General features: G+C 47.3%; 1 protein-coding gene across 1 annotated transcript in view; it reads right to left on the bottom strand.

Moving 5' to 3' along the window:
* The window catches only part of LOC138076182 (uncharacterized), a 168,243-nt gene that overhangs the window by 81,738 nt on the left and 59,546 nt on the right, over positions 1–26,959 (bottom strand). Inside the window, exons 28-37 of the mRNA XM_068968400.1 lie at positions 21,225–21,405; positions 15,682–15,893; positions 13,647–13,835; positions 13,083–13,222; positions 11,823–11,985; positions 11,633–11,719; positions 6,986–7,123; positions 6,771–6,890; positions 5,586–5,678; positions 1,193–1,410 (exon numbers count right to left, since the gene is read on the bottom strand). Coding sequence (XP_068824501.1) covers positions 1,193–1,410; positions 5,586–5,678; positions 6,771–6,890; positions 6,986–7,123; positions 11,633–11,719; positions 11,823–11,985; positions 13,083–13,222; positions 13,647–13,835; positions 15,682–15,893; positions 21,225–21,405 — 1,541 coding nt within the window. The remainder of the gene's footprint in view (positions 1–1,192; positions 1,411–5,585; positions 5,679–6,770; positions 6,891–6,985; positions 7,124–11,632; positions 11,720–11,822; positions 11,986–13,082; positions 13,223–13,646; positions 13,836–15,681; positions 15,894–21,224; positions 21,406–26,959) is intronic.

Below are 26,959 nucleotides of genomic sequence, written 5' to 3'. Positions count from 1 at the left end.
AAAGTGACTTAGCACACACGAAGCATGTAAAAACTTACTTTCCTGACCAGGGATCGAACCCATGCCCCCACGTTGGAAGTGCAGAGTCTTAACCACTGGACCACCAGGGAAGTCCCACATGGTATGTTCTATATATGACACTGTGGGAGATGCTTTCCATGGGAATACCAAGACCAAGGACAAGATCAGCCATGCTTTCCTTGGTGCACACTCACACAGGTGTGAGTATGTATGTATGAGTGTCTGTGTGTGAGTATGTGTGAGTGTGTGTGTGTGTTTGTGTGTGTTTCCCTAAGGAAAGGCACTATTTACAAATAATACCATTGTTTGGTTTCTTACTTTACAATGGCTGCTAGGGAGCTCAGCTCCACTCTAGAAAAAGGCACGCATTTCGTTTACTGATGCCACTTTGATCATCTTCCCATTTTTCCTTCCCTTCACCCTAATTTCCTCATGTATTTTTTTTTTTTGAAACCCAGAATAAGAATTGGTAAGCTGTGGGCCAAAACCAGCCCACCTGTATAGTAAATAAAGTTTTATCAGAACCTGGCCACTTGCGTTGATTTGCATGTTGTCTACGATGCTTTTGTGCCACAATAGCAGAGTACCTGCCACAGAGAGCATGTGGCCTGCAGATCCAAACATATTTACCATCCTGTCCTTTCCTGAAAGTTTGCCAGTTCTTGACCTAGAACAATGTACATTTTCATAATCTACCTCAAACCCTTTGAAGTTTGGGAATAAGGTTTCCCAGGAGGCTAGGTGGTAAAGAACCTGCCTGCCAATGCAGGAGACACGGGTTCAATCTCCGGCCCCAAAGATCCCCTGGAGGAGGAAATGGCAACCCATTCCAATATTCTTGCCTGGGAAATCCCAGGACAGAGGAGCCTGGCAGGCTATAGTTCACTGGGTCATAAAAGAATCAGACATAACTTAGCAACTTGACAACAACTGTGAATGCTGTTATAACTAAAAAAGAAAGGAAAATAGATCAAAGTGGAAAATTGAATGTCTCCTCCCTCCTCCCTTCTACCCCCTCAAGCCTTTAAATCAAGAATGGCGCGGATGGTCCCATCCTGTTCAGCGATGGTCTCAGGGGGCACTTCTGGGTGATGATTTCCCATCTCCTAGGACTTCAGCCCTTCAACCTCAGAGGCCCCCTCCCTCCTTGAAGCCACCTGGGGATGGTCACCTGGCTGGGGCGACCTTGCTGGAGAGCTGCAGCTGAACAGCCCTGGGGGCTCTGAGGACCTCCTGGTGTAGGAGGACGCTCATACCCCAGCCCCGGGTGTTCCTCCGGCTATCCTGGCTCACACTGGCCTCCAGCAGAACCAGCTCCTCGCCAGACACGTGCACAGACAGGGAGCTGTTGACGCCGCGTTCTCTGTAGCGCCTGGCAGCCGCCTGCACCTGCAGGGAAAGAGGACAGAGTTTAGAAGCAGGGGTGTTGGGGGTTCTTCCCTGATGCTCCAGTAGTTAAGAATTCACCTTGCAATGCAGGGGACAAACTAAGATCCCACATGCCACAGAGCAACTTAGGGTGCGAGCCACAACTGTTGAGCCCTTGCGGCTCAAGTAGAGGATCCATGTGTTGCAACGAAAGATCTCCCATGACACAAGGAAGACACCATGTGCCACAACTGAGACCCAACACAGCCACATGATAAATAAATACATACTTTTATAAAACAGTAAAAGTGAAAGCATTAGTCACTCAGTCATGTCCGACTCCTTGCGACCCTATAGACTGTAGTCTGCCAGGTTCCTCTGTCCATGGGATTCTCCAGGCAAGAATACTGGAGTGGGAAGCTATTCCCTTCTCCAGATCTTCTCAACCCAGGGATCAAACCTGGCTCAGTCTGCATTACAGGCAGATGCTTTACCATCTGAGCCACCAGGGGAACCCCTCTTTTTTAAAAGATATTATAAAAAAAAAAAAAAGCAGAGCAAGGACGGGAAGGGTCTGTGGGATCTGGGTATGTAGGAGGGCCTCTTCTTCCAGGAAGTCATCCCGAGTCACTCTAGCACTGAGCATCACCAAACACAGTGGACAGCAAACACTCAGGAAGAGAAATAAGACAGAGGGAAGAACAGGGGGAAGCCTTCCCTGACCCCAGGTCCTTGCCTAGGAACAGGATCACCTTGTCCTTCCCACTACCTATGAGGTGGGATTTCGATCTTACAAATGGAGAAACTGAGGCTCAGAGACTCACATATTCAACCTGGGCCTGCCTGGCTCTAGAACTCATGCTTGTGCCTGAAATAGGGCTGCTGGGGGGAGCAGAAGACCCCTGGGCAATTCAGTTACAGAAAAGGATGCTCCACAGTGCCCCTTGGGGCCCAGAGAAGCCCTAGAAGCTCTGGAGGTCAAAGGGGAGAGTGTCTGGTGCATAAGGAGGGGCCACACTTGGGGTGAGTTCCCTGGTGGCTCAGAGGGTAAAGCGTCTGCCTGAAAGGCAAGAGAGCTGGGTTCCATCCCTGGGTTGGGAAGATCCCCTGGAGAAGGAAATCGCACCCCACTCCAGTATTCTTGCCTGAAAAATCCCATGGACAGAGGAGCCTGGTGCAGGCTACAATCCACGGGGTCACAAAGAGTCGAACATAACTGAGCGACTTCACTTTCACACCTGGGGTGAGGTTGGAGCAAAGGTCTGGCCCGGCTCCCCAGGGTGATGGGGGGAGGAGTAGGGTGTGAGCGGCGAGGCCCACTCTTCCACCAGCTCTGCAGGATCTGAAGCCCACTTCCTGATCCGGGCCTCGGTTCCCCCACTACAGGGTAGAAACTGGCCCGGCCCAGTCTGCACATTACAATCGCATGGGGAGCTTTTACAAGTATGCCTGGCCCCTCGCTACTTGAATTGATAGACAGTAGTGTTTCCCATGCAAGGCAATAGTATTGAGTGATAAAAGGAAATGAGCTATTAAGCCATGAAAAGACACAAAGGAATTGTAACAGCACATTCTAAATGAAACAAACCAATCTTTCACTTCAAGGCTACAAACTGAATGATTCCAACTGTGTGATGTTCCAGGGGAAAAGGGAAAACTAAATAAACAGAAAATGGTAACTGGTGGCCAGAGGGTAAGAGAGAGGGAAGGAGGGACAGAGGAATCGCAGAGGATCTTTAGGGCAGTGAAACTACTGTGTATGATACAGCAAAAGCAGATTTATGACATTATGCACTTGGCAAAACCCACAGAATGTATGGCACAAAGAGAGAACCTTAAAGTAAATGACGCACGTTAGTTCGTAATGAATTAATATCGGTCCCTCCATTTTAGCAAATGTATCACACTAAGGCAAGACGTTTGGCTTATTTTTTAAACATTCTCCTTTTATCTATTTATTTTTTAATTTTGGCCAAGGCAAGCAGCATGCAGGATCTCAGTCCCTGGCCAGGGATCGAACCGGCACCCCACAGCAGTGGAAGCACAGTCTACCAGTGGACCACCATGGAAGTCCCACAAGATGTTGATAAGTGGGAAAACCGCGTGGAGAACAGGCGTCTGTGAGAACCCTCCATACTTTCAGCTCAATTTTCCTGTAAACCTAAAACTGCTGTAAAAACTGAGATTTATTAATTTTTTAAAAGAGTGCCTGGGACGCCCTAACCAATCAACTCAGCAACTCCAGGCTGCAGTCCAGGTATGTTCTGTTAATAAAACTGCCCCCACCTGCTTCTAACATGCAGCTGACGCTGGGAACTTCCAGGGGCCACCGTGTCTTCTCTGATTGACTCTGGGCCCAAGAGGTCTTGTGGAGCATGCATTCTCAACAGAGGCAATATCGCTTTAAATGCATAAGTGGTTCTGGTGAGGGGGCTTTGGTTAAAAAAAAAATAAATTCTTATACAAGGCACAGATATGCATCCACACATAACAGAAATACAGGACATGTGTGGACTTATATTTTCATAGAGGGGACAATTAGGGAAAAAGTGTCTAACAAGCCTCCTTGGTCGGGGATGCAGTAATGAAAATTAGGTTGAGAAACATCAGTGAAGAGATACCTGATGTTTTGCAGGGGATGGGTTTGAGAAGGCTGGGTTCCTGCCACCCAGGTCCAGCCCTCATTCAAACACAGAGATAATGTGAGCAAAGGCTCCTGTTGTTTTAAAAAGTAATAATATACGCAATACTTTTAATGGCCTATATGGGAAAAGAACATTAAAAAAGAGTGGAGATATATATACATATATGAAGTGAAAGTTGCTCATTCGTGTCCAGCTCTTTGCGACCCCATGGACTATACAGTCCACGTAATTCTCCAGGCCAGAATACTGGACTGGGTAGCTATTCCCTTCTCCAAGGGATCTTCCCAACCCATATGTATAACTAAATCACTTCGCTGTACATCTGAAACTAACACGACATTGTAAATCAACTATACTCTAATTTTTAAAAAAGTAATAATTAAGCCTGAATCCATTAGGTGACCCAGCATCCAAGGTTCCAACAGGACTCCTCCTCTCTCTCCATGAGTGCTGGGGCCATGCTGGGCTCCACATCCAGACTGCCTGGGTGCCCATCCAAGACCCTCCACTTATGCGCTCCATGACCTTGTACAGGGCGCATCACCTCTCTGTGCCTCAGAGTCTCATCTGCCAAATGCCGAGACAGCAGCGCCACGAGGCATCCACGAGAAGGTCCATGTCAAGGGCTGAGACCAGAGCCTGGCACACGACAAACAGTCAAGGGCCATCAGCTCCCGTCATAACTGACTTCGGCGATGGCACATTTTCCAGTCTGACAGGTGCCATGATTTTATACATCTCAAAAGTGAAAAGGCTGCTGATGAGACAATGAACCAGTGTGGGTCTGAAGACACATCCTGATTTCAGAGATACCAACACATGTGAAAACACACCTCTGAAAGCGACCAGCTTCCATTCTTCAGAGCCCTTCTCGGGCTCCCCTCGAGTTGTCAAAACCCACAGGCACAGGACTGAGGCTACAGCAGGCATTTGAAAATTGCTATCGAATTCTGGTCCTCATCGCAGTGGGGGCTACCCACCTACACCTCCATGTCCCCAGCCCGCAGCCTAATTCCCGTGTACACAGCATACTCTCAAAGCAACCAAGATGGGGGGCTTTCTACAGAGCCGGCCCTGGAGGAGCAGAGCACCGCCCTCCCACCTGCACGCCTCTCCCTGCCTCTTCCTTTCTCTGGAGAATGAAACCCTATGTGTTTCTACCCCACACTGGGCAAAATACTCTGGGATCTAAAAAGCCATTCTGAAGGCTCATACAGTTTCTTCCAGACCCAACCACAGGGCAGGGTTTTGAGGACAATTCTGCCTCTCTCCTTTTTCAAGGGTGAAATGTGATCCTTTCACCCTCCAGGGAGCTGAAAACCCTTCTTGCCTGGACAATCACTTCCAAATGACATATTTGGAAATCTCCTTCCCATCTGTTCTTGATTCTGGAGGGGCTGTCTGGCTAAGCTTAGCATCGTGGTGTGGCCCTCCCCCTGCTCCCGCCCCTCCATCCTCCCTTCCTTCCGCTCCATCTCCCAGCAAGCTGGCTGCTCAAAGACAACACTTGGCAGGTAACTGAGGTCATCCTGAAGGGACCACCATCTGTACCTGTAAGTCTGGAGGAAATGTGGGTCCACGGGGACGTCTGAGCTGCAAGGAAACCACCGAGTGGGAGTCAGATCCATTCAGCTGGACCGAGACCTGTTGGGAGGCAGAAGTGGAGAAGGGGTGAGGGGGTCAGAGGGAGCAAGGAGTGAGATGCAGAACCCAAGAAGGTGGCTGGCTGGGCACTGAGGAGGGACAGGTTTGGGACAGGCCCCACAGCAGATGCCTGAAGCCGCCATCCTTCCAGGACGGTTCTCAGCCTAAATCTTACAGAGACTGCCTTACCTGGAAGCTTGAGAAGTGAGGCCCCAGACACGGGGCTGAGAGGACAGCTCTTGGACTACAGACTGCATCCTCCCCCTGCCACGGTGTCTGCTTATGCCTCCCGTGTTTACGGCTGCCATTTATTTGACCCTGACTATGAACCAGGCACTGGGAAGCTGGTTTTACAATCATCATCTTATTCAATCATCACCCCTGCTCTCACAGGCTGGTATTACTATCCTTCTTCACAGGAGGAAAAACTAATGCTCAGCGAGGTGGAATAATTTACCCAAGGTCACACAGCAAGTCAACAGTGGAGCTAGGATTTGAACCTGAAAGGTCCTTGGAGATGGGAACAGAAACATAGTCATCCATGCAGTCTCAGTACGTCGCACAGAGCCTGGCATGCAGCAGAGACACTATCTATATATGGTGAATTAATGAATATACCCACAGTGGCTGCTATATATTCACCAAAATGCACTTCCCTTCCCTCTAGGACATATGGCTAAAACTACATTTCCCAGCCTCCCTTGCAGCTGGGTGGGGTCAAGTGATGAGTTCCCACCAGTGGAATTACTTATGCGCCTGAGAACAAAAACCTCCTGCAAAATTCTCACCCTCTTTCTCCTCATCTAGCCTGCTGGGGCAGAGCCACAGGGTGGTGGGAGCCTGGGTCCCCGAGTGACTGTGTGGAGTAGACCCACAATGAACTGCGACATGACTGCAGAATAAACTTTCACAGTAAAGCAAACTTTTGTCACAGAGGTGCACCCTGATTCATCATAGGCACGCTGCCAAAACAAAGCCTGTGGTATCAGCTTGCCAGGGCTGATAGCCCTGCCACCTCCCATACAGGACACCCGCATGCTAACATTAAATCCCCTCCTCCCCCAGCTAAGAGGCAGAACTCAGTCTTCTGACCTGGGACGTGACATTGCGGTTGATGGTAGCTCGTGCATCCATGCCACAGTCAAATGCTCCCTCGTGACTCTGTCTGAAGACAATGTCCCCGTCCACATTCAGGGCTTGGGGAAACCTCAGCTAGGAAAGAACAGACAGTACCTTTTACTCTCGCCAACAGTCGAGCTCTGCTTGGAGGTCACCAACCACAATTTGCCCAGCTCAGGGATGGGTACCTGGAAGGAGTGAGCCACGTCCAGGGCCAGGTTATGCCAGACTTCGCCACGCTGTGATCTGTCATGGTGAAGAGCCTTCACGTGCAGCAAGACTTTCTGGTTGACTTTCAGAGTGGCCTCAACACCTCTGTTCTTAGCCTGTACAAGAACCAACGGCCCTGAGAGAGGGGACTTCCCATCTCTGAGTGCCTGCAGAGGCCACCCTCGGAACCCAGCAATCAAAGTGGTCCCAAGATTGATGGGTGAAAGCAGTCTACACTGTGCCACTCACAGGAAAGAAAGTGGGGCAGGTGCCCAGGAGGGCCTTTGATATGTATGGTAAACTCCAGCGCCCACAGGTAGAGCGAGCAGGGTAGGCTTGAGGGCCTGTGTCTCATTCACAAGGGTGATTGTTCTAGTCACTGCTGCAATTGTAACACTCAGCATGGCACCAGGTGCATAGTAGGTGCTCAACAAATATCTAGACTAATGCAGAATCGCTAGTTGTAGTTATAGCCTGAAATCCCAAAGGCAATGCCATGCTAAGTGGAAGAATGTTTAATTTCTGGCAGGCAGAAAAATACCCACCTTCCCCAAAATGTCCATGTCCTCAACCGTGAACTCTGGGAATCTGTTACTTTACAGGGCAAACGAGATTTTACAGTTAAGGATCTTGAGATGGGCAGATTATCCTGGATTATCCAATGAGCTGATTACAAGGCTTTTTTGGTTTGTGTTGGATTTTTCTTTTTGGTCAAACAGCACGTGAGATCTTAGTTCCCTGACCAGGTGTTGAACCTGTGCCCTCTGCAGTGAAAACATAGAGTCCTAACCATTGGACTTCCCGGGAAGCTTCAAGGATTCATATAAGAGGGAGGCAAGACAGTCATAGTCAGAGAGAGGAAGACGCTACTCTGTTACCTTTGAAAACAGAGAAAGGGACCATAAATCAAGACACATGGGTGGTTTTTAGAAGTTAGAAAAGGCAAAAAAAAAAAAAAAGGATTCTCCCCTGGAACTTCTGGAAAGAATGCAATCCTGGAAACACCTTGATTTCAGCCAAGTGAAACCCATTTTTTATTTCAGATCTCAAGAAATGTAAGATAAATTTGTGTTGTGTTAAGCCGCTAAGTTTGTGGCAATTTATTATAGCAGCAACAGGAAATACACACACAGTTAATCACTTATTCACTCAACAACTATTTCGCTTCTGCCACATGCTAAGTACAAGCAACAGGCTGCCATCTTTTCCCACCTGTGCTGACTGAGAAGTTAAAAAATGTCTTGCCACTAGAATTTTATCATTGGTGAACGTCTCTAAAAGAATACACAGCTTTATTTTAGAGCCAGGATGGAGGAGGAAGAAACAAAGGTCCAAGAGAAGCAAAAAATGTGTGTCATTAAACAAAGATACGGTTTTAAAACCCTGGAGAAGGAAATGGCAACCCACTCCAGTATTCTTGCCTAGACAATCCCATGGACAGAGGAGCCTGGCGGGCTACAGCTCATGGGGTCACAAAGAGTTGGACATGACTGAGTACATAGCGTTTTAGAAAGAACAGTCAAATTAAATTAAATTAAAGGATCCCCACCTACTTGGTTCTAGCCTGTTGGTGTCAGGTGGGGTTTCAGGCCCAGTGGGTCAGATCTTCCAATTTTTTATAATTAGAAGCAGAGATCTGCGTTTTATTCCAAATCTTCTGATTTAAATGTTGACACTTTTTTCCCTTTAATTTAAATGCTAAGCAGGCCAAACAAAACACATCTGCAGGCTGGATTTGGCCCATTCGCCATTTTGCAATCTCCGGTTTAGAAAACAGGACACACCACTGGGAAACATTTGCGCAGGTGTTCTGGGTCGTCATCTTGCCCATGGTTTCCCCTCAGGACCTCCAACTCCCAAACCTGGGGCCTGCTCACAGCTTCAGTTTGACAGGCGGGAAGTGAGGCCCCAGAAACACAGGTGTCTCTCCATGTAGCAGCTGGCCCGGCTCCAGCCCGAGACCTGTGGATATCCCCAAGGGAGAAACCACCACTGTCTTCCTTCTCCGGGGCCCGGCACACAGCAGGTGCTCAATACATGCTTGCTGGAGAATGGGATCATCTCTTGGAGCGTCTTTTCCTAGAGGGGTCAGGAAGGAGACTTGGATGAGGGCCTATAGCCATGTTGTAAGTACTCAAGATTGCACCCAAGTACAATCTTGGAAGGACTGATCCTCCAGCTGAAACTCCAGTACTTTGGCCACCTGATGCAAAAAGCTGACTCATTTAAAAAGACGTTGATGCTGGGAAATACTGAAGTCAAAACGAGAAGGGGGTGATAGAGGATGAAATGGTTGGATGGCATCACTGACTCAGTGGACATGAGTTTCAGCAAACTCCAGGAGATAGTGAAGGACAGAGGAGCCTGGCGTGCTGCCGTCCATTAGGTCACAAAGAGTCAGCCATGACGTAACAACTGCACAACAAGTACTCGAGAAAGATCCGTGTAATCCATTTCAATCCTCGTAACACTGCGTAAGAGATGAAGATTGCTGTCTCCTCTGCACAGAAGAGGAAACTGAGATCCAGAGACATAAGATGATTTGCTAAGGGCACAGAGGCAAAAATGAGTTTCACTCCTGAAAGACAAATGCCAAGACCCTCTACTGCTGCTGCTAAGTCGCTTCAGTCCTGTCCAACTCTGTGCGACCCCACAGACAGCAGCCCACCGGGCTCCCCCCGTCCCTGGGATTCTCCAGGCAAGAACACTGGAGTGGGTTGCCATTTCCTTCTCCAATGCATGAAAGTGAAAAGTGAAAGTGAAGTCGCTCAGTCGTGTCCGACTCTTCGCGACCCCATGGACTGCAGCCCACCAGGCTCTTCCATCCATGGGATTTTCCAGGCAAGAGTACTGGAGTGGGGTGCCATCGCCTTCTCCGAAGACCCTCTAAGTCAGGGGTTAAAAACTACAGACTGGGAGCGGGGGAAACTGGCCAGCCTGTTTTTGCAAATCAAGTTGTTTAAGCTGCTATAACAGAAATACCACAGACTGCGTGACTCAAATACCAGAAATTTTACATCTCACAGTTCTGGAGGCTGGAAGTCTAAAACCAAGGTGCCAGGTATGGACGGGTTCTGGTGAGAAACCTCTTGCTGGTCTGCAGATGGCCTTTCTCATTGTGTCCTCAGATGGTGGAGAGAAAGCTCAGCTCTGATCCTCTTTTTGGAAGGACACTAATCTTACCATTAAGATTAATCACTTCATGGCAAATAGATGGGGAAAAAATGGAAACAGTGACAGACTTTATTTTCTTAGGCTCCAAAATCACTGCACACAGCGACTACAGCCATAAAATTAAAAGAGGCTAGCTCCTTGGAAGAAAGCTGTATGACAAACCTAGACAGTGTATTAAAAAGCAGAGACATCACTTTGCTGACAAAGGTCCGTATAGTTAAAGGTATGGTTTTTCCAGTAGTCACGTACGGATGTGAGATTCAGACCATAAAGAAGGCTGAGAACAGAATTGATGCTTTCGAACTGTGGTGCTAGAGAAGACTCTTGAGGGTCTCTTGGATTGCAAGTAGATCAAACCAGTCCATCTTAGAAATCAAACCTGAATATTCATTGGAAGGACTGATCCTGAAGCTCCAGTACTTTGGCCACCTGATGCAAAGAGCCGACTCACTGGAAAAACCCTGATGCTGGGAAAGATTGAAGGCAGGAGGAGAAGGAGGGCAACAGAGGATGAGACAGCTGGATGGCATCACCAACTCAATGCACATGAGATTGAGCAAACTCTGGGAGATAGTGAAGGAAGGGAAACTTGGTGGGCTGCAGTCCATGGGATGGCAAAGAGTTGGACATGACTGAGCGCTGAGCAGCTGAACAACAATCTTATCATAAGGGCTCCACCCTCATGACCTTGATTACCCAAAGCCCGCACTTCCAAATGCCATCACATTAGAGCTTCAACATACGAATCTGGGGAGGGGGGTGGGTACACAAACATCCAGCCCACAGCAAAAGTTTTATCAGAACACAGCTGTGCCCATTCATTTGTGTGTTCCCTACAATGTTTGTGAGCCACAAAGGCAGAGATGAGTAGTTGCAACACTGGCTGTATGACCTGCCAAGGCTACAGTAGTTACCATCTGGTCCTTCAGAGAAAAACTTGATCAACCCCTGCTCTAAATTAGGTATGTAATGCATTTTTTCTTTCTATTTTTAAAATTGTGGTCGCGTGGACTTCCCCAACCAGGAATTAAACCTGTGCCCCCTGCCCTGGAAGCGCAGAGTCTTAAGCACTGGACTGCCAGGGGAGTCCTAGAATGGGCTCGGAACAGCACCAGGCCAACAGCTATTCATTAGCACTGACTGTGCGCCGGGCCTTGCGGCTCTCAGGATTACAAAGCAGACACGTCCCAATCACGGTCTCGGACTAGCACAGGGTCCGGGCTGGGGTCTTTCTCCCAAGAGAAGAGGTGAGGGTTTTTAAGTAAGGGGGTGACAATGACTATGCTGGCGTGTTGCAAAACTCCCTCGGGCTCTCAAGTAGATTGAATTAGGCAGACAGCAGAACAGAAAACTCGGGCCGGAATTCTCCGTTTGCTTCGTCCAGTTGAGAGAAGGTGGCAACCTGAACCGGGGACCACTGAGGTGAAAAGAGCTCTGGGATCTTCACTTACCACATGCTGATTCCACAAAACCACGCACCCATCCAAGCTCCTGGGGATGGCCCTGCCGTCGTATGGGTGGGTCAGGCCTGCGCAGACCTGGGAGGGACAACCACATACATGCACACGTGTGCGCACACACACACAGATGGGTCAGAGACAGATGGAAGCCCCTCCCCGTTGAACCCTGGAGCCTACTCACATAGGGGTGCCCAGCCTGGTAGCCCAGAACCACGGTCTGCAGGGTCTCCTCCTGGGCACCCAGGACCACCCTGCTCTCCAGGGAGTAACGCTGGTGCCGCCTGTCGGCCGTGAAGGTCTCCTGCAGGAGGATGCGCTGCGGGAGGGGCACAGTCCAGGGGTGCCTGGCATGGAGAGCGGGGAACAGGCCGAAGTCATTAAAGCAGCTGGTGGGGTCAGAGGACACCTGTGCCTCAGGGGCCTGTCACTGTCTTGCAGAGTTGAGACTTTGTTACAGGGGACTAGCCTGGTGGTCCAGTGGTTAGGAATCCACCTTCCAATGCATGGGATGTAGGTTTGATCCCTGGTCAGGGAACTAAGATCCCACACGCCACGTAGTAACTAAGCCCTCACATTCCAACTACTGAGGCCGTGTGGCACAGCTAGAGAGGAGCTTGAGCAACGCAACTAGAGAAGCCTGAGCACCGCAACAAAGATCCTGTGTGCCTAGCTAAGACCTGATGCAGCCAAACACGTGTTTTTATAAAAGACTTTGTCTATGTGCGTGCATGTGAAGGCCCTTCAGTCGTGTCTGACTCTTTGCAACCCTATGGACCATGGCCCACCAGGCTCCTCTGTCCATGGGATTCTCCAGGCGAGAATACTGGAGTGGGCTGCCATTCCCTTCTCCAGGGGATCTTCCAGACCCAGGGATGGAACCCAAGTCTCCTCCGTCTCCTGCACTGCAGGCAGATTCTTCACCATCTGAGCCACCAGAGAAACCCTGGAACACAGTAGGTGCTCAATAAATATAAATGTGATTAAAAAGTGGATGAGACCTTGGCAAATGCAGGGGCTGTTAGTTTTGGGTTACTGCTGCTGTTCTAACAGTAGATGGCTAAGGGTCCCCAGCTGGTCAGTGCACAGCCTGGACTTTAGGCTGGGTCTTCTGACTCCAATCCTGTGCTGTTCACCCCCCAACAAAAAACAGGCTTTTCAACCAGCTGGGCCTCCAGGAACTGAAATGGTTCCCCCAGAGCAGCTTTCAGCCTGGGGTGACGAGACTGTTTTCTGTGCCCACCTTGGCACATGAATGAAAGGGGGTGAGGGACACGGGGGCTTTCAGGGAGGGGGCTCATCTCTGAGCTCTGGGTTCTGTCTGGGCCCCTCCAGGCAGCACAGCACATCCCACTCCCTGGTGACCCTCCATGCTGGAGAACAGGAGACCCGGGCAAGCACTACTCCTCGGGGGAAGCAGCCTGGGGGAAGGGGCCACACATACACAAGGAAGAAGGTTCCCTGCTTCCGGTACAAGCTCCTGTCTCGAACCAGCTCCTCCAGGCTGCCCTCCAGCTGCAGGCCCTCAGGATGGCCCCTGGCACCGGTCCCCAGAGCCGTCAGCGATACATGACTCTTCCATGGCTGCAATGAGGACCAGGCTGATGCAGAGGGATGCCCCGAGGGTCCAAGCTGCGAAACATCCTGCCCTGGGGGTCTCCAGGGGCAGCCCCCACTGCCCACTCATCACCCCAGGAATGACCACCAAGAAGGGCTGATCAAATGGGCTGCAGCCTCCACACCATCAGACCTCAAGGTTGCACAGGCACACTGCTATGGCCAGACCTCTCCAGGGGCCCAGCAGGAATGAAGCACTTGGATGTCCAGTACCAGGTGGCTGACCTTTGCTCTGCGGTCAGCGCTAGTATGGCTGGGTTCCATTTTATAGATAAAGAAAGTGAGGCTTGGGGAGGCTTATAGGCCAAACTAGTAGCCTTCCCCATCCCAGATATGGGATTCAGGGTCTCTCGATGGCAAAGTCTCCAGCACGGGCCACCTAGACCCTTACCTGCTCCGTGTGCCTGTAGGCTGCCGTTAGGTTCAGCTCCCGCTGTGGGCCCTTCAACCAGCAGTGCAGGATCTTACGGTCTCGGCTGTTCTCAGCATGAACCTTGCTCTGCACCGCTTCGCTCCAGGCTGATTCTATTTCACTCTGGCTGCTAAAGAGGCTCTGTGCCAAGGCTGTCACCGTGGAAACCTGCAATGAGGATGAAGAGGTTGACCAAAGCTTTTGCACACCCTACTTCCTCCTCTTGGGATTCCCTTTCTCTCAGTCCCACTTGGTGAACTCCTACTCATCCTTCAAAGCCCCTCCAATGAAGGAGGACACACAAGAGGACAGAAGGGTAGCCTTCTCTCCCTGCATCAGTGCATGGTTTTCAGAGCCATGGGACGATCTAGGTGTTACTGGGGCTTGTACTGGAGCTGGGGGAAGTAGAACTCTTTAGCCTTGTGCTGGGCTGTATACCCAGCCCACTACCCTTGGCACAAGCCCCTCTAGGAACAAGGCTCTGCCTTGTGCCCTGCTGGCCTCTGTCCCTTGTTCATACAGCTCCCTCAGGGGACTCATGAGGAGAGGTAATGGGGCCAAGATGGAGTTTGGGAATTACCAAACCTCCTGCCAAATACTAGAACTACCCAAGACCTTACCCCATGCATCACTGACCTCAGGTCACCCCCAGAACCCACGGGCCCCATTTCAGCAAATGGCACCTGCTTCTACACAACCTTGTTGTTGCTGTTCAGTCACTCAGTTGTGTCCGACTCTTTGTGACCCCACAGACTGCAGCACGTCAGGCTTCTCTGTCCTACACTATCTCCTGGAGCTTACGCAAACTCATGTCCATTGAGTTGGTGATGCCATCCAGCCATCTCATCCTCTGTCGTCCCCTTCTCCTGCCTTCAATCCTTCCCAGCATCAGGGTCTTTTCCAATGAGTCAGCTCTTCGAACCAGGTGGCTAAAGGATTGGAGCTTCAGCTCCTGTCCTTCCAGTGAATACGCAGGGTTGATTTCCTTTAGGATGGACTGGTTTGATCTCCTTGCTGTCCAAAAGACTCTCAAAGAGTCTTCTCCAGCACCAGAGTTTGAGAGCATCAACTCAGCACTCAGCCTTCTTTATGGTTCAACTGTTACATCCGTACACGACTACTCGAAAAACCATAGCTACACAACTGCTTGAGCCAAAAACTTGGGGTCATTTGTCTCTTCCTCACTTCCCCAAACCAATCCATAAGCAAGTCAGTCATCTACACCTTTAAGTAAGTTCTGCAATCTGACTACCTGCCTCTGCTGTTTTCTCCCAGGCCAGGTCACCATCACGCCCCTGAGCTGGGTCACCTGCAGGAACAGGCCAGCTGACCCCTCCTTGCATCCTGTCCTGGCTTTATCTGTCACATAGCTGCCCTCTCAAGGTCCCTAACCTTGCTGGGAGTCACTTGCTCCTCCTGAGTCCACCCTGGTGCCACCTGGCCCCTGCCTCGAGGGTACTGTGCTGTCCCCAGACATGCCCACCGAGCTGCCTCCTCCTGAGCCCAAGCCAGGCCTGGACCACCCCACTCTCATGTCCACTCATCATCCCAACACAGGGGGAGGCTTGCTGTGCCGGGTTCCCACACGTGACACCAGGGAAGTCCTTCCCTTGCTGATTTCCTTTCGAACTCTGCTATGCTGCTTCCCTCGGCAGGCGGTATAAAACTGACCTCCATCCTCGAAGTTTTCATTCTGCGTTTTGGTAAAAGCCTCCTATCTATTTGTTTCCAAGGTACCAGCTCAACCTACTTTCATATTTTACTCTATCAGCTGCTAAGCAAGAACATGAGACATCGAGGTTTATTTTGGGTCCACTCTCCCAAATTCCCTCGGCAACTAACTCTGAAGAGTGTCAATACTGAGTGAGCTAGACCTCACGCATCTGGGACCCAGTATGGAAAACCCCCGAACCTCAGTTTTAACCCTTTTCTCAGAAGATTTAAGCCACAAGAAATCAGCCTCCCTGGCCACTGGTGAGGGGGCTGGGCAGGGGGCGTGGCTGAGCATGCGCACCCGAAGGTAGGTGGTAGCCGGGGTGTAGACGTGGATCTTGCCCTGCCTCTGGAGGCCCCGGCCCCTGCAGGCCACGCTCACCACCAAATTCTTCAGGGTCCAGGCCTTGCCCAGCGTCAGCTCCAACACAGCCTGGAACATGGCTCGATTAGGCCAGTACAGCCTGTGAGCCGTGGAGACCGTCAGCCAGGGACTATTCAGGTTCAAGGCTCCTGAGACAGGCAGAGAACAAGAAACTAGTTATCTCCAGGGCAAGAAGGGGGCTTCTGGCAGGCAGCAAGAGCCCCCTGTAGAGTCATCACGGTCACTGCAGGGCACATCTCATAACTGGGAATGACTAGGGGTAGAACATAAGGGAACCTTCTAGAATGACTCAAATGTTCTGAATTTTGACAGGAGCTTGGGTTTCACAGATCTGTGCACCTGTCAAAACTCATCAAATGGTACCTGGGAGATGTTGGCATTTCACCTTAGTGAATGATACCATACTGAAATGTTGAGGGGGGAGATGGACCATGGTTTACAACTTAATCTGACCTGTTACCAACAAATAAGACAGATGGCTAAGTGGACAGATAGGTGACAAAATAGGTGGAGTAAAATGTTCATAGTAGAATCCACACTGAGAATATGTAGGTGTTCCCTGCAGCACTCTTTGCACTTTTCTGTATGTTTGAAATGTTTTCAGGAAGATATGTTAGACAGAAGAAACGCTAGGAAAGTTGGAAAGGGGGCACTCCAGTGAGGTGATCAAGAGCATGGCCTTTACTCTTGCAAGCTATGTGACCTCTTTGAGCCTGTGCTTCCATCATCTGTAAAATGGGTACAATAGTACCAATCACTGTGTCTTGGGACAGAGGAAGCATCCACTCAGAAGAGTAAAGATCAATCATCACCATCATCAAAAAGTTGACATTCTACATAGCACGCTGCCGTTCCACAAGGAACTAAAACCAGTCACTGGACCCCTCTCATACTTTGTAATAAATCTCCCACTCGCTCAAGGGCTAATTCAGTAAATACTGCTCCAGACTCTCAGAACTTGGCAGTGAACAGGAGGCATAGTTGCTGCCTTGATGGAACTCGTGGTCTGGGGGCAGTAGTGGCGGAGAAATCTTGAATAAACATGTAATGAGACCTGTGCTGTGCTGTGCTTAGTTGCTCAGTCCTGTCCAGCTCTTTGCAACCCCATGGACTGTAGCCCGCCAGGCTCCTCTGTCCGTGGGGATTCTCAGGCAAGAATACTGGAGGGGGTTGCCATGCCCTCCTCCAGGGGATCTTCCCAACCCAGGGGTCGAACCCAGGTCTCTCGCATTGCAGGCATATTGTTTACCGTCTGAGCCACCAGGGAAGACCTACCTAGGAGGGAAATGCTAAGTGCTAGGAAGGAAAAGAAAGAGGGAGCTAGACCAAGGTCAGGAGGATCAGTGAAGACTCCCATGAACAGGACCATTGAGCTCAACCCTGAATGAGAGGCAGTGGAGTCTGTCAAAGGGAGGGAGCACTCCCCCACCTCCTAGTGGAGATAGAAGATTCACTATGTGGGGAAACTGAGGCTGAGAGGCCAGGATTCAGGGGGACCCAGCACAGCAAGGGTAGAGGGCGAGCTGCCAAGTTGAGAACAGGGAGATATTGAGTAGAGTGTGGTCAGGTGCCCTGAGGTGCCAGTTCCACAGGAAATGGGGAGTTTGCTCCACAGAAGAACAGAGTGACCAAAGAAAAATGGTCCACAGATATGGGGCCCAGGGTCCTCAGGGAGAGCCAGGACCCCACCCAACAGGGAAGTCCATCAGTCAACAAGAGCACCCCCACTCATACATACATACATATATGCAAATGAAATACTGCTCAGCCATGAAAAAGAATGAAGTAATTCCATTTGCAGCTACATGAATGCAACTAGAGATTTTCATCCTAAATGAAGCAAGTGAGAAAGATAAATACCATGTAATATTACTAGACATGAAATCTAAAATAAGACGCAAATGAACTGATCTATGAAAGAGACTCATAGACATAGAGAACAGACTTATAGTTAACAAGGGGAGGGATGGATTGGGAGTTTGGGATTAAAAGATGGAAACTATTATACATGGAATGGATAAACAACAAGATCCTACTGGATAGCACAATGAATAATATTCAATATCCTATGATAAGCCATAATGGAAGAGAATAGAAAAAAATGTGTATATATATATATGCTGCTGCTGCTGCTAAATCGCTTCAGTCGTGTCCGACTCTGTGCGACCCTACAGACGGCAGCCCACCAGGCTCTCCGGTCCCTGGGATTCTCCAGGCAAGAACACTGGAGTGGGTTGCCATTTCCTTCTCCAATGCATGAAAGTGAAAAGTGAAAGTGAGTCGCTCAGTTGTGTCTGACTCTTCGCAACCCCGTGGACTGCAGCTCACCAGTCTCCTCCATCCATAGGATTTTCCAGGCAAGAGGACTGGAGTGGTGTGTCATTGCCTTCTCCAGTGTGTATATATATATAATGGGATCACTTTGCTGTACAGCAGAAAGAGAACATTGTAACTCAACTATACTTCAACAAAATAATTTTTTAAAGAGCACACACACCCTCCCCCTCCCATAGAGCCTCCTTCCAAGCAAGTTCCAAGTTACTGACTCTTAAACAAAAGCACATACCATGCTCTTACCTGGCATGTGGGAAAGCTACTAAAAGTAACTTCAGAAACATAAAGAAGAAAGAAACTCAGGGGGAACAGATCAAAGCACCCCGATTCTATAACTTATGTTCATAGAGACGAGAAGATAATGCATCATGAAGAACTTGCAGGAACACAAAAGAGCTCTTGGGAATACAAGCTAAACAAAACTAAAAAGGTCAGCAGGAGGGCTGGTGGATGAAGCTGGGGAAATCAGCCCTCAAAACAGAACAAAAGGACAAAGAGACGCAACAAAGGAGAGAAAAGAGAAAATCAGAGGTTTAGTTTCTGAGGACCAACATCTATCTGACCACCAGGAATTCCAGAACACAGAAAGAAATTACCAAAGAAACTATACAAGAAAACTACCAAGACCCAAATGGTGGGTCTCCACATTTGTAAGGTTATATGCCAAGTCCTTTAGTAGGACTAAAGGAAGATATGAGGAATAAGGGCTTCCCTCATAGCTCAGGTGGTAAAGAATCTGTCTGCAATGCAGGAGACCCTGGTTCTATTCCTGGGTCAGGAAGACCCGCTCGAGAAGGGAAAGGCTACCCACTCTAGTATTCTGACCTGGAGAATTCCATGGACTGTATAGTCCATGGGGTAGCAAAGAGTCAGACATGACTGAGCGCCTGTCACTTTCAGGAATAAAGAGAAGCTCCTAAAAGCTTCCAGAGAGAGACAAAAGGGTCACAGATAAAGGATGATGGATCAGAAATAGCACCAGACCTCTCAATTGATTCACATAAACAGTGGAGCGATGTCTTCAAAATCACAAAGGGAAATCATTTCCGACCTAGAGTTCTCTATTCAGCCAAATCAAATGAAGACAGTTTAAACACTCAGGGTTTCAAAATGTTTACATCCTGTTACAGGTTGAATTGTCTCTCTTGAATAGATATGTAGTCTTAACCCCGGGTACCTCAAAATGTGACCTTATTTGGGAATGGGGTCATTGCAGATAGAATTAGTTAAGATGGGATCATACCAGAGTCCCAGGTGACTCAGTGATGGAAGATCCCCTGAAGGAGGAAATGGCACCCCACTGCAGTATCGCCTGAAAAATCCCACGGACAGAGGAGCCTGGTGGACTACAGTCCATAGGGTCACAAAGAGTTGGACACATTGAGCATTCACGGACACTTAACGGCGAAGGGGAGGCCTGAAGTCTGACATGACCGGTACCTTTATATGAAGGGAGAAGTTTGGACACACACACACACAGAACCATGTAACAACGAGGCAGGACTGTTGTTGTTGTTTAGTTGCTAAGTCATGTCCGATCCTTTGCGACCCTGCGGACTGTAGCCCACCAGGCTCTCTGTCCATGGGGTTTTTCAGGCAAGAATAGTGCAGTGGGTTGCCATTTCCTTCTCCAGGGGATCTTCCCAACCCACAAATCAAACTTGTGTCTCCTGCAGGCAGAGATTAGAGCAATGTAACTCTAATGTAACTCAATGTACCAACCAAGGAACGTCAAGCATTAATAGCCACCACCAGAAGCTAGCAAGAGGCAGGGAGGATTCTACCCAGGGTCACAGAGAGAACATGGCCCTGCTGACACCTCACCTTCAGAATTCTAGTCTTGGAGACTGTAAGAGAATAAATTAGTTGTTTTAAGCCACCCAGCTTGTAGTAATTGGTTAACACAGCCCTAGCTAACGAATACACCTTCCATGTATCCTCTCTGAAGAAGCTACTGGAGGATGTGCTCCACTGGAACAAGAGTAAGGCAAGAAAGGACATGAACGCGAGAAGCAGGGACTGTGGCCCAGAGAAGTGGAAGGCACTCCCTGAATGATGGTGACGGGAGGCCCCAGGACACAGCAGGATACCCGGGAGCAGCAGTGGCTCCAGGAAGAGTGTCAACGAGAAAACTAGGAGAACTGATCAAAGCTGACACGTAATCGGAAGTGTGTGACCCTCTGGAGAAGAGTTTTGCACTGTTGCTAAAAATTCTAGGAATAATCATAGGAGGAAAATAGAAAATTAATCAAACGGGGGGAAAGGCTATTATAGCTCCAGGAAAAACAAAAAGTTAGAATTCTAGTATACCACATGTCTCAGCTGTGAGGGACACAATTTTATCAACAGTGAATATTAACAAACTGTAACTGTTTGGGGGGAAGAGAGGGAAATACATATTTTAAAAGGGATGGTGCAAGTTAAGCTCTCATCCTCTATAATAAGAAATACATGGAGAATAAAAATGCCTAAGAGAGAAAAAGCAAGAAGTGTGATTAAAAGATGGAAGGTCTGGTAAGAAATAGTAAAAAGAATTTACAGTGATTGCCATTTCAAGCAAAATTTGGGATAGGAAGACATGAAACAGAAAATTACTGTGTTTGTTATAACTTTAACTTTTAAAACTTTAAAAAATTTTCAAGTACATACATGAATACAGAGACTATGATGAGATTCCCATGTAACATTCACCCACCTTCAACAATTTCTATGTCATAGTCTAATTCACTTTTCAAACTATGTATTTCTTCAATAAAAATTAATTCAAAGATAAACTATGGTACATCCATCTTTTAAAATGGGAGACAGTGTTCCAAGGAGAAGAAACAGCAAGTGCAAAGGCCCTGAGGTATGTCTGGGGAACAGAAAAGAGGCCAGGAGGGTTGCAGGGTGATGGGCAATGGGGAAAACAGGGTGAGATAAGGTCGGAGAAATAGGCAAGGCCCTGTAATGTAGAGGTCTGTTGGTAAGGGTAAGAAATCAGGATGTGTTTATGTGTTTCCTGCAACACATTTAAGGCCTGAGTCTGGAGATAGCCAGGTAGACAAAAGGGAAGGGTGTTACAAACGGTGGGCATGACTTGAGTGAAGACCACTAGCCAAAGCCACCCCATAGATGTCACTCACCTTCCCACTTCCACAGGGCAGCCCTGGACATGTCTTTCCACTGCAAGCCCGCCACGAAGGGCAGCCGCCCGTTGTACTGCATCTTCAGGTGTGTGCTGGTCTCCACGTGAGGATGGCGGAGGCTCAGGTGGTGCAGCTGCATTCGGTAATCCAACTGCCTCTCCAGCACCTGCAGCACAAACTGGAGACCCACAGCCACGATGCTAATCGGATCTGGTGCTAACTAAGAGGCTGCTTCCAACACAGAACATTCCACTGGCTCTCCACTGCAACCTGAGCCCCCTGGCTACCAGGAACTGCCCCAGTCCACCCCAAAAGAAACCCTGCCCCCATTAGCAGTCACTCCCCATTGCCTCCTTCCCATACACTCCAGAAACCTACCTTCTGTTTCTATTAATTTACCTCTTCTGGACATTTCTTACAAATAGAATCACATTGTATGTGGCCTTTGGTGTCAGGCTTCTTTAACATGGCATGATGCTTTCAAGGTTCATCCATGTTGTAGCATGTGTCAGAATTTCATCTTTTTCTTTTAAAATTCTACTTATTTTAATTGGAGGATAATTACAATGTTGTGTTGGTTTGTCATACATCAACATGAATCAGCCATAGATATACATATGTCTTCTCTCCCTTGAACCTTCTTCCCACCTCCAAATCCATCCCACCCCAGAACTTCATTCTTATTACTGAATGATATTCTATTGTATGGATAAATATATGTGTCAACTTATTCATTGATGAACATTTGGGTTGTTTCTGCTTTGGGGTTATTATGAATAAAGCTGCTATAAATGTTCATGTACAAGTTTTGTGTGGACATAAGTTTTCAATTCTCCTGAGTACCGAGGAGTAGAATTGTTGGGTCATATGGTAACTCTGTTTAATATTTTAAAGAAACATAAAACTCTTTTTTCTAAACCATCACACCATTTTATGATGCCACCAATATGAGTCCTAATTTCCCTGCATCCTCACGAACCCTTGTTAGTTTCTTTCTTTCTTCATGTCAGCTATTCTAGTGGTGGGCTTCCCAGGTGATGCTAGTGGTCAAAGAATCCAGCTGCCAGTGCAAAAGACGCAAGAGATGTGGGTTCAATGCCTGGGTCGAGAAGATCCCCTGGAGTAGGAGACAGCACCCCACTCCAGTATTCTTCCCCAGAAAATTCCATGGACAGAGGAGCTACACTCCGTGGGGCTAAAGAGAGTCAGACACAACCAAGCAACTGAGTACCGCCTGCTGGTGGTAGCATCTCACTGCAGTTTCGATTTAAATTTCTCTAATGACTAATTAGCTTAAGCAACTTTTCACATATCTATTGGCCGCTGTGTACCTTCTTTGGAGAAATATCTGTTCAAATCCTTTGTCGTTTTCATGTTGAGTTGTAAGCATTCTTTATATATTCTGGAGACAAATCCTCTATCAGACATACGATTTGCAGATGTTTTCTTCCATTCTGTGGGTTGTTACTTCACTTTTGTGACTGTGTCTTTTGAAGACAAATTTGGGGGTTTTTTTCTGTTGTTTTTTAAATGTTTATTTACTTAGTTTTGACTGCACTGGGTCTTCGCTATAGCCTGTGGGCCTCTCTAGTTGTGGCGTGTGGGCTTAGCTGCCCTGTGGCAAATGGGATCTTATTTCCCTGATCAGGGATTGAACCCCCATCCCCTGCATTGAAAGGTGGATTCTTAACCACTGGACCTTCAAGGAAGGGCCAGGTTTTTAAGTTTGATGAAATCCAGTGTATTTTTGTGGTTATACTGTCAGTGTCCTATCTTAGAAATCCAAGGGAATCAAGATTTCCTCTTATGTTTTTTTCTAAGAGTTTCATATCTCTTGTATTTAGGTCCATAGCCTATTTGAGTTAGTTTTTATATATGATCTGAACTGTCCAGCTTCATATTCTTAAACATGAATGTTCAGATGCCCCACACCATTTGTTGAAAAGATTGTTCTTTCCCCTCTACAGCCACCTTGGCGCCCTTGTCGAAGATCAGCTAACTGTAAGTAGAAGGGCTTATTTTTCAGTTCCGGGTTCTATGCTGTTGGTCTGTATGTCTATCCTTATGCCACTACCATAATACTCTTAATAACCATAACTTTGCAGTAAGTTTTGAAATTGGGAAGAGTGAATCCTCCAAGCTTGTCCTTTTTCAAGATTGTCTTACCTACCCTGGGTCCCTTGAAATTCCATATGAATTTTAGGATCAGCTATCAAAAAGACAGTGCAGATTTTGATAGGGAGATAGAGATTGTTGAATCTGCAGATCAATTTAGGAGGTCTTGTAAACTTCACATTAAATATTCCAATTCAAGTACATGAGATACTCTCCCATTTATTTGGGTTTTCTTTAGTTTATTTTTTTAATTAATTTATTTTAATTAGAGGCTAATTACTTTACAATATTGTCGTGGTTCTTGCCATACATTCACATGAATCAGCCATTGGTGTACGTGTGTTCCCCATGCTGAACCCCCCTCCCACCTTCCTCCCCATTTCTTTAGTTTCGTTCAACAATGTTTTGTAGCTTTTGAGAGTATTCATTTTATATTCTTTTGTTAAATTTATTCCTAAGTATTATTCTTTTTATGCTAGTGTAAATGAAATTATTTTCTTTCTCAGGTTTTTCATTGCTAGTGTAGAGAAATACAACTAATTTTTGTATATTCATTCTGTATCCTGCAACTTTGATGAACTCATTTATGAACTCTAATAGACTTTTTTTTTTGGTGAGTTCATTCAGTTCATTCACTCAGTTGTGTCCGACTCTGTGTGACCCCATGGACTGCAGCACACCAGGCGTCCCTGTCCATCACAAACTCCCAAAGCTTACTCAAACTCATGTCCATCGAGTCAGTGACACCATCCAACCATCCCATCCTGTTATCCCCTTCTCCTCCTGCCTTCAATCTTTCCCAGCATCAGTGTCTTTTCTAGTGAGTCAGTTCTTTGCATCAGGTGGCCAAAATATTGGAGTTTCAGCTTCAGCATCAGTCCTTCCAATGAATATTCAGGACTGATCTCCTTTAGGATAGACTGGTTTGATCTCCTTGTAAGGGACTCTCAAGAGTCTACTCCAACACCACAGTTCAAAAGCATCAATTCTTCGGTGCTCAGCTTTCTTTGTAGTCCAACTCTCCCATCCATACATGACTACTGGAAAAACCACAGCTTTGACTAGATGGACCTTTGTTGGCAAAGTAATGTCTCTGCTTTTTAATATGCTGTCTAAGTTGATCATAGCTTTCTTTCCAAGGAGCAAGGGTCTTTTAATTTCATGGCTGCAGTCACCATCTGCAGTCATTTTGGAGCCCCCCCCAAATAACGTCTGTCACTGTTTCCATTGTTTCCCTTCTATTTGCCATGATGTGAGGGGACCGGATGCCATGATCTTAGTTTTCTGAATGCTGAGTTTTAAGCCAACTTCTTCACTCTCCTCTTTCACTTTCATCAAGAGGCTCTTTAGTTCTTCTTTGCTTTCTGCCATAAGGGTGGTGTCATCTGCATATCTGAGGTTATTGATATTTCTCCTGGCAATCGATTCCAGCTTGTGCTTCATCTAGCCCAGCATTTCGCATGATGTACTCTGCATAAAAGTTAAATAAGCAGGGTGACAATATGCAGCCTTGACGTACTCCTTTCCTAATTTGGAACCAGTCTGTTGTTCCATGTCCAGTCCTAACTGTTGCTTCTTGACCTGCATACAGATTTCTCAGGAGGCAGGTCAGGTGGTCTGGTATTCCCATCTCTTTCAGAATTTTACACAGTTTGTTGTGATCCACACAGTCAAAGGCTTTGGCGTAGTCAATAAAGCAGAAATAGATGTTTCTCTGGAACTCTCTTGCTTTTTCTATGATCCAATGGAGTTGACAATTTGATTTCTGGTTCCTCTGCCTTTTCTAACAGAAGCAGGAGATATTAAGAAGAGGTGGCAAGAATACACAGAAGAACTGTACAAAAAAGATCTTCACAACCCAGATAACCATGATGGTGTGATCACTCACCTAGAGCCAGACATACTGGAATGAGAAGTCAAGTGGTCCTTAGGAAGCGTCACTACGAACAAAGCTAGTGTTCTCTGCCAGCTTGAACATCTGGAAGTTCTCGGTTCAGGTACTGTTGAAGCCTGGCCTGGAGAATTTTGAGCATTACTTTACTAGCATGTGAGATGAGCGCAACTGTGCGGTAGTTTGAACGTTCTTTGGCATTGCCTTTCTTTGGGATTGGAATGAAAACTGACCTTTTCCTGTGGCCATTGCTGAGTTTTCCAAATTTGCTGGCATATTGAGTGCAGCACTTTCACAGCATCATCTTTCAGGATCTGAAATAGCTCAACTGGAATTCCATCACCTCCACTAGCTTTGTTCATAGTGCTGCTTCCTAAGGCCCACTTGACTTCGCATTCCAGGATGTCTGGCTCTAGGTGAGTGATCACACCATCATGGTTATCTGGGTCGTGAAGATCTTTTTTGTACAGTTCTTCTGTGTATTCTTGCCACCTCTTCTTAACATCTTCTGCTTCTGTTAGGTCCATACCATTTCTGTTCTTTATTGTGCATGAAATGTTCCCTTGGTATCTCTAATTTTCTTGAAGAAATCGCTAGTGTTTCCCATTCTATTGTTTTCCTCTATTTCTTTGCATTGATTACTGAGGAAGGTGAGTTCATTAGGGTCTTCTATTGGTATATACAAGATTGGGCGTCCAGGTGGCGCTAGTGATAAAGAATCCGCCTGCCAATGCAGGGGACACAAGAGACATGGGTTCGATCCCTAGATAGGGAAGATCCCCTGGAGAAGGAAATGGCAACCCACTGTAGTATTCTTGCCTGGAAAATTCCATGGACAGAGGAGCCTGGTGGGCTACAGTCCACAGCGTTGCAGAGTCAGGCATTACTGAGCGACTGACTACAATACATATACAAGATCATGTCATCTGTAAATAGAAATAATTTTACTTATTTTCCAATCTAAATGGCTTTTCTTTACTCCTTCTTTCTGTTTTATTTCTTTTTGGGCTGAATGTCCTAGCTAGAACCTCCAGTAAAATGTTAAATAGAAGTGGTGAAAAGCAGACATCTTATCTTTTCCCTGATCTTAGGGGGAAAGCATTTAGCCTCTCACCATTAAGTATGACGTTAGCTGTGGGTTTGTCACAAACGGCCTTTATCAGGTTGAGGAAGTGCCCTTCCACTGCTAGACTGCTGTGGTGTTGTGCCTGATACTTTTCTGCATCTTTTGAAATGATGTGGCTTTTGTCCTTCATTCTATTAATATGATATATTACATTGATGGATATTCAAATGTTAAACCGATCTTGCATTCCTGGGATACATCTTACTTGGTCATATTGTGTAATTCTTTTTATAGATTGCTCAGTGGAGTTTTGGTAGTGTTTTCTTGAGGACTTTGCATCTGTATTTATAAGAGATAATGGTCTCTAGTTTTTCTTATGATGTTTTTGTCTTGTTTGGGCATCAGAATAATACTGGTTGCATAGAATGAACTGGGAAGTGTTTTCTCTTGACTGATCATTTAGTCAATTATTTTATAGTAAATTAGTTCTGCCACAATCCCGTCCAGTCAAGAGGTGAAAAGCCTGAGGCAGACTGGACTTTGAATCCCAGTTCTGCCATAAAGTAGCCGAGAGACCTCATACAAGTCTGTTTACACTATTTCTCTTCTATGCAGTGAGAACTGATAATACTTGCCGCACAAGGGTTAAATGAGATAATA

The sequence above is a fragment of the Capricornis sumatraensis genome, chromosome 3 (genome assembly GCF_032405125.1).
Source record: "Capricornis sumatraensis isolate serow.1 chromosome 3, serow.2, whole genome shotgun sequence".
Classification (NCBI taxonomy): domain Eukaryota; kingdom Metazoa; phylum Chordata; class Mammalia; order Artiodactyla; family Bovidae; genus Capricornis; species Capricornis sumatraensis.
Note: the sequence above shows the minus strand (reverse complement) of the source record. Positions and strands in the feature narration are given on the sequence as shown.